Here is a 14,533-nt window from a genome sequence, read left to right as displayed (position 1 = left end):
TAAACTGTCTTTATACCTAACACTGTTTTCTTATTTTTATCCTTCCAATTCTCTCTCTCTTCCTGCTGCAGGGGAACAAGAAGGTGGCTATGTGGTGATAAGTTGTTGACTAGGGTTAAACCATGATAGAAGTCCTCAAAATATAAGAAGTACAAAAAAAAATCTTCTTTAGATTATAATTATGGTACATCAAGGAATATTAATGTATGTTTCAACAGAAAAATCTTCACAGCAAGAAGAGATGACAGATTAACATTGGATCACTGGATCTCCTCTCAGGAGTTGCAATAGGAAGTTCATGCCAGATTCCTCTCAAAAATGTGTTCCTGAAGAAAGCACATAGTTGTATTACACTGAGTAGCACAAAATAGCCCAATATGCTGGAAACAATAAGCAATAAATGAAATTTCCAATTGACTTTCCAGCAAATCTATTCTCATTACAAATGGAGATTTTGCATGTATTGCATTACTTATGGTAATTGTGTGACATCTATTATGAATAACCATGTATTCCAATCATCTCTTTTAATTATATTCTGCTGTAGGAGCAAGTCATGCAATAGCTTGCCCAGACTTGGTTAACTGTGTGTGTGCTGCATATCACTTTGCAATGGCTATATTGAGGACAGAAGGTGCACAAACTGTAACAGGAGTACTTGTAACTGTCATCTCCTTCATTAGTCAGAAACCACTTAAACAAGTAAAAAAACCTGAACTTAAATCCAGTTATATACTGAGGAAAAAAACTTTTTTGTACTCCTTTCTTTTCTGAAGTTCACAGTAAGTGGAATTTGAATGCAAAGCTTGTGGTTATCTGCTACTTATGCAAGTACATAAATTTTCTGTAGTGTCAAAAGTGCAACAGCAGCAGACACCTCCTTCATATTTGTTATCTATCATCCATTTGTTTACTTGGGTTTTACTGATATGATAAAAGAGATAAAATTACATGTTTGTTCAATAAACACACCAATTACAAATTTGCTCTCTACTAGACTAGCAAGTAACTGCTGGACTAAAAGCATTCATTATTTTTAGGATCATAGAATGGGTTAGGTTGGGAAAGCCCTTGAAGTCCAACCCTTTACTCAACACTGCCAAGGCCACCACTAACCCATGTACCCAAGTGCCACATCCACACGTCATTTAAATCCCCCCAGGGATGGCGACCCCTCCACTGCACCGGGCAGCTGTGCCAGGGCTGGGCAACCCGTCTGACAAATACTTTTTTCCTAATGTCCAATGTAACCCCCCCTCAGAACAACTTCAGGCCACTACTCTGTCCTATTTCTTGCTCCTTGGGAGAAGACACTGATCTCCACCTCCCTACAACCTCCTTTCAGGTAGTTGCAGAGAGTGGCAAGATACACAGGACTTCACAGTTTTTTAAACAAGAATGCCCATTACTGTGTTAAACCTCAAAGGAAACATTTAATGTTTCCTGAGTCCTTCCTTAGTATCCCTGCCACTTTTCATACAAAAGTTTGCTACCACTTAATTTCATATCCTTCCACATTGCTTTGCTCTTCTTTTTAAGCTTGACTTCTTCCAGCTCCTTAGATTGAGGCTTCTCTCACTAAACATCTAGCCAGGTTCTTGCTATGCTAAAATGAAGTCTTTTACCAAGCATTTCTGTCACCCCAATGACAGAAACCTCAAAGGAGATTCACTCCCGTTACTTTGAAGTTACAGTTGTAGTATGCTTTGAAAATTGATAACGAGGGTAAACATGACAAAACAGGAGCCCTTCTTCATGTCCCTGGAGCTCATAAGGACAAGCAGTTTCACTTTTAGAAGACACACATTACTAACACACCTTCAGAACTGGACAGTGAGTGTCCCCAAAACACACAAAGCAGTAGAGAGGTTAATGCATAATGTGGTCTAAGCCATTTATAAGTTCCAATCAATGATGATGAAAAACAGGTGAATAAAAGCCATTAGACAAAAATGGAATTGGAATTTTTCAGCTGAATTTTAGTATTTGTTAGTAATGTAGTCAAGAAATTTAGTTGTATAAATCCAACCTACTATCTCACTGCTTCCAAGCCCAGAGATCTCAGTCTCCACACAGTCAGGGTTGAAGGTTGGTTCAACACGTGCTAATAAGAGATTCCTTGCTCTCCACAGCCCTGGTAAGATGCCACAGGCTCCAACCTAGGAGCCTCTGGCTCTCCCTTATGTGGCCTTACACAGCTTTTCTAACACCTCTTCCAACGTAGGTTGTGCTACAGCCTGAGAAATTCTTACCACTAATCTGGTGAATACATGTAAATAAGTGATTTAACTGGTAATTTACTACATTTGCAAATAGGCAAAAAATACTTCTGATCACACTGCTTTCATTTTTTTTCCTTTCTATTTACAATACTGGCACAAAATATTTAAAATGGGATTTTCATCAGTACCGGTATATTAATGCAACTATAACAATGCAAACAGAATTGTATATCCTTATGGTGAAGGACATCCTCTTTCAACAGTCAGCACCTTCCAAGCAAGACAAGATTTGAAGGGAGAGAAAGCATTTTTATCAGACCAAATGAGACAGTTGAACTCCATCCCCACAAATAAGTCATACAGACAAGCCTTTGTGCACAGAGCCCTGAATCTCTTATCTTCAGAAGCAGCGTTTCTTAATGCGAGTCAAACACCATCCTTTTGTTTGTAGACTGCAAACAAAATGACTCCAGCCCTGAGATAATTAACTGGCCTCTATCACCAGCAAGTTCAAGTGGTTTGCATACACAGAGCGGATCAGCCGTTCTTTGGGCTGTTGGAGGAGAGCCCTTTTCCCAGAAGGGACCTGGAGAGTACAGCAAAGCTGCTCTGTTGGCTTGGTGCTGCCAAGGGCACAGTCCCACTCCTTGTCCTCTTTACAACACAGCTGAATTTTGCTGAAAGTTATTAAGCATAGGAACTGTTTTTCTTACACTCATTTGTGCAAGTAAACATTATAAGGCTTTTATAAATCCTACTTGAGGGATCAGTAAGGAAGAGCCAGGGAACAGCTTTATTTGGGATCTGGGGTAAAAAAAATCAGGAATTTTCACCAATACACAACAGCTCCAGATACTTACAATACACAAAGTCTGAATTTCCTCTGCATTTCTGATGAAGAGGTATATTCTATACTTTCCCCCATTTGCAAATAAGATGCATCATTTATATCAGTTCTTCCCACTCAGGAGGTCTTTGCTGCACCAGCAAAGGAACTGCATCCTCTTCCTAATGCCCTCCTCTTCTAGAGTTATTACACATTTTGAAAAATTCAGGTAAGTAGTCCAGGCCTTATTGTACCAAACAACATTTTGACGTCTCCATTGTGATTCCCTTGCATCTCCAGTCTCCTATTTAAATTACAAAGTCTTTACCAAACCCTTTTATTTTTAACTCTTTGCTAAAGAGCTAAATGGAACATGACTGCTCCTTAGAATTGTGCTAAACAAACTAATAACAGTAGTAATGTATAGGAAGCTTCTGTAATGAGCACTAAAGAAAAGAGTACTTTCCTACAAGATTAGATATCTCAAACAAAGTTGTTGCAAACATGCAGTGTACATTATTGGAATATGTAGATATAAACATATATTCTGCAATATAACTGAATTTTATTTTCTTAATCTTAGTTTTATGGTAAATATTAACATTTACTTAGGCTGAAACCCATAAAATTCATACTTACAGAGCATAGATATAGATAAGTGTGTAATGTACAAATAAAATCATAACAGCAATTCTGTAAGTTTATGAAGAATTAAAATTTCATGTACAAGATAAATACCATGGTTTTCAACCAAACTTGTGAGAGACTACTCTTCTTTCTAGTGTGCTACCTTCAGTGAAAATTCTGTCAGGTCTGTAACTAAATGAAAATTACTTTGAAAATATATTAAGTAACAATAATAATTCTAAAAGACCATTTCTTTTTAACTGCAAAACTTTTAAGGAAAGCATTAGGAAAATATTTGTGGCACTACAGAAAACATCAGTCTGAAGCAATAGAGCCGTTGTGACAGCAGATGACAGGGAGCTCCATGCCAGACAAACTGTGCAGCAGAGCAGATGCTGCTCTCACATTGCCTGACCCTGGATCCCGTCCCACCCCTGCAGCAGACCAATTACACTGCAGCTCGGGGTGTAAGCAGGCTTTGAAGGGAGCATCTGGTTCAACGAATGTTTTCTCTGCTCATTAATAACAGGAACAAGCAGCAGCAACTCACAGAACAGCACACGGCCTCAGCAACAAATAATGACCATTACCTCCATGTAGGGATGAAGGTGCCAGAAAACATCATATGCTTTGGGGGTTTATACATTGTCTATTCCCCACAAACAGAATAGTTCCTGGTGGGAAAACTTAGATATCTATGAAAAGAGCAGTACAAAATAGTCCAGCAAAATTCAGTATATAACAGTTAAACAGCCTTCTTTCTTTGTTTCCGTTTTGTTGGTTTTTTTCAGATGGAAAAACCTTTTCAATATCAATCCCATATGAAAAGTTGTTGTAAAGTGTTTATTCTAATTTATTACACACACACGTGTCCTTAGTAAGGGAGCCAAAGTGTCCACAAATTTCTATAAAATTACTTGGTCCCAATAACCCTCAGTTTGCTGTTCCCAGCTGGAAAGACTGTTCCTTTTAAAAACCAATTCAATAAACTGCTGAAAAATGCTTTGTATAATGTAGTATTGCCATAGATCTGCTGTTTGTCTCTGTCATTACATATTGCATTCAATCAATTTACAAATGTTGCTGTGTTCCTTTTGTGCTAGCTCTTATGGCATCCTGAACACAAATCTAAAGATCAATACCTTGTCTGCTGAAAAAAAATGGACATAACTAATGAATAATTTTATTTATAATAAAAAGTCCTACTCCTCAAATGGATTTTGCTAATGTTGAAATTCATTTTTCATATTTAACACAAGATGAAAACAAGTACCCTGCACAACACCATGAGAAAGGCAGTGATAAAAACCAGTTCGTATTTATTGAAGATGTGAGCAAAATCATGTAAAGCTCTGGTGAAGGGCTAAGAAAACATCAATAAAATGGTAGGTCAGTCACCAGGTATTTGTTGCCGTATTAAAGCACAAAAAGTCCATGTCAAAGAGCAGATGGAATTTGTTTAAAACAGCATCACAGTTCTGCTCTATGGAACTATGGAAGCAGCAAGGTTCTGAATGAAGTAATTCAAGCAAGAAGCCAAGGAGAAGCTGAGCTCATGCTGTTTGCATGAGCTGATTCAGTTCATCTTGTGCCTTTTGTGTGACAGAAACAATGCATTTGCTGACTGCAGACACATCCCTGCACTGCCCCAGCTATTGAATAGCTGCCTCCTCCAAAACAACCACAGAGCTGTTCAAGGGAGCCACAAGTGACTGCTTTTCACAATCACCCTCTGCAAGGCAGCAAGCTGACAGAACAGAGAGGAAACAAGGACCCTTGTAAAAAAGGAGATGGGTGCCTGTATAAGGGTATCCCAGCAAGCTTCCAGAATACCCAGCTACCTCCTCCCCACTCCCAAGCTGACAGCCCAGATGTGCACTGAATAACAGTATTTGTGCTCCCACTCAGACTCTTGGCTCTGCAACAATGCCAGAAAGTCATCATAAAAGTACACCCCAAAACCCAGCATCTCATTAATCAACACCGTCCCCAATGCCAGGTGCCTTCTGCTCTGATATCAGACGAGGAGAAGGCAAGAGCAGAGTAAATACAGACCCCTTGTTATTACAGGTGTTAAGTGACAATGTCTCCAGACAGCCTGTGGTCCGACAGCTCCGAGTCTTTGCCTGCTAGGTGACAGCAAAGGGACTGGATGTCCTGAGGGGAACAGGCACTAATCCTGCACCCTGACCACCCACCAGCTCTCCTCTGTCTCCTTGTGCCAGAAGAGGTCAATGTTTCCCACTGGCCCACAAATGTGCACATTGTGGCTTGCACACTGAAGATTCCAGTTTAATGCTGGATATCCCTTACTCAATAATAAGTACCCAGCACCTTCCTATCCAAGAATCTGCAGTAATCACTCAAACGGGCCCCAGTACAAACAGGTTCCTGAGTCTGTGAACTCAGTGCTCCCACACTGGGCAGAAGCCTAATGCTGGGGAAAATGAGGCACATCTGTCCAGGAACAGGAGAACCCTTTCCTTACCATAAATACTGTATTCTTACTCTACCTAATTTTGGACTGTTAGCACAATTTGCCTTTCAAATGCCAAGCTAAATTCACAGGATTGGCAGCTCAAAATAAACAAAACAAAACTTTGCAATGTGTTAAGTGAACAAGTCTGTTCAAGTCACACTGAACTCCACAAGGCCATTGTGGCAGACTTTTTCCTGAAGAATTGTTTTATTTTAAAACTATTACTGCAAATTCATAGTTCCAACCCTATGTTCTGTTTCAAGATGGAATTTCAACCTTACTAGTTAATTAAAGCCACCACCTGGAGTGATCTGGCTTTCAAACTGATTTTCTTTGTCTCTCTAATTCACATACATTAATATTTTATTTTCTACTGAGAAAAAAAAGTCACACGTGTGCCAAAGACAAGGCAGATAAAATTATTGCAATAAAACAAAGAGAATACACTTCTTACTGCCAGGTCTCAAGATGAATGCTGCATTATACAGACACTTTAAAAGGCTTACAACTGCAAATTGCTCTATTTTACATACTGTATTTTAGCCTTTACATCAAGATCTCTCCTAATTTCTTCTTATTATAATGAGACAGGAAAAGGGTTGGGTTTTTATTACCTGAACATTTATTCAATGGAGAAACAAAGACTACATTATATATTACAACACAAGCTATTAAAACAATGTGACACTATAAAATACACTGCAATACTCATTATGGGATAACAAAGCTAAACCCTGAGCAAATAAATGTATCTGCCAGAAGTCTGCAATAATTATACAACAAGAGTTTATAATCTTTAATTATTTAAGAAGAAAAGAATCTTGTAATAATTAAGTTTTATAGGCTCCTTAACTTGTCATTACTAGGTGCTCACAAAACTTTAAAACAAGAATGCTTCATCTGAAATATTCTATTTTTAACAACAGATGCAATTGTTCACTTAACTGATTAATTTTAAAAAATAGCCAAATATTGTTTTTAAAACCTGCACTCACAGAACAGATAACAGTTTATTTATGCTCTGATCCACACAATGCATACAGCAACTGCTCAGGCACTTAGAGGCCCTGCATCACACAGTGATCGATGTGGCACTGTCTTCATATAGTTTTGAAAATGGTTTTTGTTCTGACAAATCTGTAAATCACCTTGGATTTACATCAGGAATTTCAGAAACTTGATGATCAGAAAACCTGTTAATTAAATTCATTAAAATATATTGGTGAGACAATAACACCTTCAAAGTTTGTATGAAGTCTGTGCATCGTTGCATGATCTGACTTCTGGTACACACAAACACCATTCAAAATAGGTGGAGAGGAAAATTCAATATTGAACAATTATAATCTACAGAAGTGATGGGAGGAAAGGAAGATTCCATATTTTAGAGGAAATACATTTTTGGGTTTAAAAATATATATTAAAATTCACTTGATTTTAAATTATGAAAGAAACAACATAAAACTACAAAACTAACAAGAAAATTTTCAATAAACTCCAGACAATTTCCTTTTTCTCCCAAACACAGTCATTCTTTGCCTGAGCTCCTACTAAAATTTTATCATGAACCTCTATGGAAGACGTGATCAGTCTTGATTATTTCTGAAAAATTGCACTTTCAGCCACTAAAATCAGCACAAGTCACAGAGCAGGAGAATTTTGACTGGAAAATAACACACTGCACGACAAATAGGTACATTGAGCATCTTGTATAATCAAGTTACAATACAGTTTCAAACTCAAAAATTTTACTTACACTGTGAGGCTTCATATTTTCATTGTGAAATGTGTGCACTGTACAGATGGTTTATTTAATCCATTCCCACCTAAATTGATCAAAGCAATCTGTCCCCCCCCAAAAAAAGTCTTCAAAGACTTCATACAGAATTCTACTGGCATTTGACAAATGGTGTACATTTAGCCAGGAAAAGTTGAAAATCCTCCATAAAGAAGTTACATCTAGAAATAAGTGACATTATTAAAAGGGAAGCGGGATGTGTTATTTAGCATAATATGGAATTTAAACAGTACCACCTCCGATGGACTTTTTAAATGCTTTTAGTAGCACCTGGTTGTTTATGTATCTTCTATGGTGAAAAGGTCAATAGAAATTCACCTCGAAGGTCACAGTTGCTAAGCAACTGTTTTCGGCAGTTCTGCAACACTGATCAAGTATCTTCTGATCAAGCATCAGTGCCTGGATTTGGAATAAACCCGTGTCGCGTCCTACCCGGCCTTCCACGCGCCCTGAGCGTGTCCTGCTTTTCCCAGGAGCGCAGCGCCATGGAAAGGATACGTCCTGGCACCACCGGCCTGCGGTTCACCAGGGCAAAGCACAGCTCCGTCCTCAGGAACACCACCGAGGGCTTGATGAGGTGCTGCCCGAATCTCAGCATGGTCAGGGTTGATCCTCAGGGTCTGAAAGAGACAATAGTTAAGATAATTAAGGGACTGACTCTGCCTTTCCAAGGAACAGGAATAAAACAATCAAACTGCCTACGCAGCTTCTAGCAGAAAGTGCCTCCTGGGCTCATCAAAGCTTTGGGTGTCTTGGAATGGTTGTTCATCTTCCTTAAAATGATCATGTCTTTGAAGGAGTGGTGAAAAAGGCTTCTTTCCAAAGCAAAAAATTTACATATAATTTCTTAAACTCTTCTTTCATCATCTTCACAGGGCTTCAAAATTCTAGGGAATGCAATTTCTTCCTCCCATTTTTATTTGTCCTGCATTGTAAACATTTGGTTCATATGTTCTTCAAAAAGCACAAATAGGATTTCACATTTTTTCTGCCACAATGCAAATCAGTACACACAGGACTTTTGAAATAAAACCACATTTTCTTAGTCTCTCCATTAAATACCTCAACTGAAGAAATACTAGCAAATTGAAGAAAGTTTATTTAGCCATTTTCCATCCACACTTTCTAGCTTGAACAACTGGAATGTGAAGACAATCACTGCCACATTTTCTCATATAGAAATTCAAAGAATTCCACTTTCATTCACTAAAATTTTCTCTCTTCGTGACAAGAATGAAAATCCCTCTTAAATAGCTACGGCACAGTCCCAGCTGTGTCTATTTTAGGTCTTTAAGCCCTAGAGTATTTAAAGTATTTAATTCAATCAGAAATATCTAAGGTACCGCAGGGTGAAAAATGAAGAAATGACAAATTTCATGTGACAATACTCCAGACGCATCGGAAGCATTATACTCACATTACCCAGCCTGAACCAAGTGACTTAATCAGGAAATTCAGTTTCATATGTTGTCTGAGACGGGGAAATCTACTGCTACAGTCATGGAGGGTCTTCTGTTGCAGTTCTTCTCTTGCAAGATTACTATGTACAGTAAGGCCTAAACTTGGTTCTTAATATAAGAGATTTATCCTGATTTATCATCCCACTCATGTTGCAGCATATATCACTGTTGAGACAGCCACAATACACAGAGTATCACCACACAATTTCAGAAAGCTTTAAGCATTCCCCCAGAGTAACACCACACCTCATCTGAAGGCTTCAAGCACCCACCCTTACAGAGTAACAGCACACCACTTCAGAAGGCTGCAAGCATCTGCCCTCCTTGTTCTTCAGCAGAACCTTTTATACCCTCATGTTGATGCATGGCACCTGTGTGCCCTCTGTTCCCTTTGGGATTGGTCAGTGCCCCTGGGCACTCCATGGCTCATTGCTGTCAGTGCTGCTCACCTGCTTCTCACAGCTGGACCCATTGGGGGTGAGGCTGGGCCAGCCCCACTCCCAATCCCCACAAACTGTGCCTACACACTTGTACCTGCTCCCATAAAAAAAGTACACATAACAACCCCCTCCAAGTGCACACTCTTCGTAAATGTCTTTGAGAAATACTTGTTCTTCTAAAGGAACTTCTGGCTTTGTAGCGGTCTGATTCCACAGAAGAACTTGATTTAAGGGCAGCAGTTGCATCTAATCAGGGTTTGCACCAGAAAAACATGTATAAATCTTAATATTTAGATAAGATACAGTAACAAATAAGATTACTCCATTTCCATGTAATAAACATTTTCTAAGCAGGCACCATGTCTTGTTTTATTTTTGAAAATCACAGATGAAAGGAAATGCTTGAGCAGACCATGGAAAAGTGAAGATTTTAACTATGCCTGTTTCAAAGATTTGAAAAGGTCCTATGTTTTTTTCCACACAAAGACAACAGAAGATTAAGTGTCTGAGATGTGTCCCTTAGCATATATTAAACTTGAAAGTTGACAACATACAAAAATCAAGTCTCTTTAGCTACTAGAAGAACTGCTTAGCAGAGAAAACACCTGCTATCTTGTGCTGATGCTTGAAAAAATAACTATTAGGACCTTCAATCAATCTGCCTCATTTCTCTTAAGCAGTCCATCAGCAACCTCCCATGGGGGATTTTCATTCTGATTAAAACATGCAAGAATGTTTTTACACACTTCAGCAAAGAGACATGGTTCTCTCTGCGATCAAGGAAATGCTTCTGACAAAGGAGAGAAACACATTCCATAGCCAGGACTACCCTCTGGTGAGGAAATGGTAAACTGGTGTCTCCAGAAGCTGAAAAATCAAATGTACCACCTGCCCTTGCACCTGGAAATGCTATGGACAAAAATCAAAGTACTACTGATGACTTCTTGTTGTGTCTTCCAGGACACTGATAAATAAAGGTACTGTCCAGAGGCACAGGACAGACTTAAGCACAGAAACAAGGCTTCAAAATCACAAATGCTAAATGTAAAATATGGTCATTTGAAAATTGACTAAAGGAGGGAGAGAATCTGAGATTTGGTAATTAACTGGAGAAGTCCTCTGGCTGATTGCTGCCATAAGCAAAAACCAGCAAAGAGTAGCAAAATAAGATTGGTGACATTAGGTTGCCTGTACTGTGTTTTCATCATGAGCCTACCACATGATATTTACATACTTTACTACCTGTCTTGTTTTTAAAATACCGAGAAAAATCAGTAAAGTAGAAGTACTAATATCGTACCTCTCCTTGCAATAGTTTGAAAAATCACACTACAGCCCAAGTGGGCTGATCCAGAATTACCAGAACATTAAAAAAATCTCATGCATAGAATTAAAGCATGTATTAAAACTCTTTCTATTTGTTTACTATGCAAAAATGTATCTGAATAATGTATTTCTATCTCTTGATTCAGACTAAATAAATGTGTTTCAAAGTAATGTGTCAGTTGTACCGGTTGTGCTGTGTAATATTGCAGACTTACCAGTGCTACTCTCTCCAATTCTGCAAAGGGATTATGAGAGACTTTTTCTTAAACAATTATTCACAATCTATCATATATTACTTCAGCTGCCTTCTGCCCTAGTGATGCTCTGTGTTTTTCTGCACAGTACAATCATCTGTGCTCAGAACCAACACAAATGCTAAAAAATGCATTAGGGAAATAAGTAATGGGTTCAAGTGAAATATCCATGACTGTGCAGCAACACACTACAGCAAGGCTGGAAAATTCCAGAGTGCTGCCAGGCAGGAAACTGCTACTGGCAGAGCAAGTTTTTAGTCATCTGAACTCTACCACTTATTGCTTGCATGGTCTGTAAAGCAGCAGGAATCAAAAGAGCAGAGGTGTGTTCACAAGGCTTCCTAATTCCCAGACTGGAATGACCACGCTAAGTCTGTTCCTCCAGGGATTTCCATTTTTCACATAAAGAGGAGGTCAGTGCCAGACAAACTAGAAACCATACATAATTGGTTAAAGATGTTTCCTCTTTAATGATGGTAGCCTTTCTAATCCCCAGTAATAAGGAGGACAATTACACAGTAATGTTAGAAAATGAAAGAAATCCATTTCTGATTAAATTTCAGCCCAGTTTAACACAGTTTCTATTCTGACTATTCAGATGAAAAGTGTATTTACTCTTCTTCATATTGCAGATATACATTACATTGCCTATTTCATCTGCCCCATTTTCCTAATTAAATTCCCTTCAAGCTGTGTTACTGCAGTTGTAGGTGGGAATACAGTATTAAAGGCTAACACAGCAAGTAGACTAATTTTACAGCCACAACAGACCTCAAATCTGTATAATCCATACTAGGAAAAAATTAAAAAAAAAAAAAAAGACACTGGAAACCTACATTATACCCTGAAAAAAAAGTGTTAAAATTAAAAAAAAAAAAAATCTTCAGATACACTGAAACGTTTTCAAATATTTTTATAGTTCTGTAAAATTTCAGTAGGTGATGCCATGACGATTTTTTGTCTTTTCTGTTATACAACTTTTATGTATTCTCAGTGTCTTTAGCATATATATTTGTAATTCCTTAAGTCTGATAACTTAGCATAGTCCTGCTATTCTGTAGGCCAAGAGACCAAACATCCTAAAGGCCTTGCAACTGGGGGCCAGAAAGCCTTATGCTATCTTGAGAAACCAAGGTCCCCTCTAGAATATATCCTGTAAACTAAAATTAAGCCCATCTAGAAGGGAATACTTTGGGATAGGAAAATATCATGCTAGTCATTCAAGCCTCTCATTGGGGCATCTTTGTTGAATATGCTAATTTTCAAGGTCTATAAAATTGTAAGCACGATCTACCCTGAATGTGCATTTCGGTGCATTCCACCCTGGCCAAATGTTGCACCATAAGGATCCTTATTAAATGCCAAAATAAAAGCCTTTTATCCCTTAACCATGCCTGGCGCTCCATTTTAGATCCAAGAAAAAGGCATCATAGGCACATGGCATTTCCCCAGCCTGTATAAGTACTACTCATATATTAAATGTATTTTTGAACGGAAATCTATACACTACTCAGTTTTCCAGATTTATTCGGTTTCGGGGTTATGGGCTTTGGTTTGTGCTTCAGTTTTTAAACAGCATAAGCTGTAGAATCATTTGTGTCAAGTACACAGCAAGAACTCTGAACAGAAAATAAGCTCTCTTCTGGGCAGAAGGTAAGTTCATCTAAAAACAGGTCCATAGGACATCCAGATGGGTGCCTGCTTGTAACATGTCATTGCTAAAATCAGAGACCTGGAAAAGTGCTGGAAGTTTGCTGACTACAAGGAGTGATGGCAGCAATTCTTTAATGTTCTCTTCCTGCCGCCACAGACCTCCCCATTGGATGCTTAATTGAGATGGTGTTGGTACTCCTAAATGCCTCTTTTTTTTTTAATACAATTACTCCTCCTTAGAACAAGGTGTTGAGATCAGCACCTGCTGGGAACCAAGCTCAAGGCTTTTGCTGAGAATCCCCTGAGCACTGTTTTAGGAAAGCTGCACATCTGGTTGTAAAGGGAGAAGACGAGAATGCAAAATGGGCTGCTAACTTCAAATGTGCGTATTAAAGGAAACCAATTACAATACCATTATCTCTCTGTGCTAATAGAAAGGACTGCTTTAGAAATAATCCCAGGAGTATTTTTAAATTTTAAAGTTTATTTTACCATATTAGCATCACCTCTTCATGAATGTTGACAGTCCTGATTCCAATACTCAATTTCACTGTAAAAACACTGCAAATTTATGTGGCAAAACAAAAACTTCCTCCTTTCTAATTTTCTTTAAGGCCTTACAAAAAAATTTTTTTTTAATTCACCAAGATAAGAAAACTTGTGTTACACACTGTAGTTAAGGGAACAAAGTACCTGTATCCTTAAATTCATATTTGGCATTGTTCCTTCTCAAAGGTTATGGGGAAAGTGATAGTCCTACTTAGACATCTGAATTCTGCACCATATTCAAGAAGTAATGTGCAATGAAGACCTGCACTGCAGGCTACCTTTCCTCTTTTCATGTGCTGCAATTTTTTACTTATTCTCTCCTCTCACTGCCACTTTGTAAGGATGAAATCCACACAAATCAGAATATTACTTATTTAACTCAAGCACTTAGCAATAAATGTGCTTGTTGCTAGCAGCCAGGATTTGACATTTTCATCAAGAAATACCTAAAAACAATAATAGAAAGAAATTATTTTATTCTAAAATCACTTAGTTTTTCTACTGGCTCTATGTCCCTAGAACAGCTTTATCTCTCAGCACCCTTCACTCCCACTCTTGCACAAAATTTAACTACATATTTTGTGTTCTTCCAGTTCCAGAAAATGGCCTCTAATTAAAAATTCCTCTCCCTCTCAGTGAGCCAAAACATCACATGCTATGCCTTTTCTGTTCTGAAAAAGCCAAGAAGAATTACAAAACTAGAAAAGGTGCTCCTGTATCTTTGACAGCCATAGCCTAGATTCTCTCCATGGGGATGGTATTTAATGCTCTACACGATGTTGAAGGGAAAAGCTTGTGTGGATTATTTTTCATTTTCACCACCCACAGGAGCTACTGAACAGCAAGCCCATTAAATGTGAAGCATGTAACCAATCCTGTGGTGTTGACAAGGACCCATT

The 14,533-nt window shown here is 38.3% G+C and overlaps 1 protein-coding gene across 5 annotated transcripts in view; it reads right to left on the bottom strand.

Moving 5' to 3' along the window:
- The window catches only part of FHIT (fragile histidine triad diadenosine triphosphatase), a 525,883-nt gene that overhangs the window by 382,115 nt on the left and 129,235 nt on the right, over positions 1 to 14,533 (bottom strand). For all 5 annotated transcript variants that reach the window (XM_053989338.1, XM_053989336.1, XM_053989335.1 and 2 more), the window contains one exon: positions 8,451 to 8,572. In XM_053989338.1, coding sequence (XP_053845313.1) covers positions 8,451 to 8,550 — 100 coding nt within the window. In that variant the 5' untranslated portion in view covers positions 8,551 to 8,572. The remainder of the gene's footprint in view (positions 1 to 8,450; positions 8,573 to 14,533) is intronic.

The sequence above is a fragment of the Vidua macroura genome, chromosome 13 (assembly GCF_024509145.1).
Source record: "Vidua macroura isolate BioBank_ID:100142 chromosome 13, ASM2450914v1, whole genome shotgun sequence".
NCBI classification, from domain to species: domain Eukaryota; kingdom Metazoa; phylum Chordata; class Aves; order Passeriformes; family Viduidae; genus Vidua; species Vidua macroura.
The sequence above is the reverse complement of the archived record's forward strand: the minus strand, read 5'-3'. Positions and strand labels throughout refer to the sequence as shown.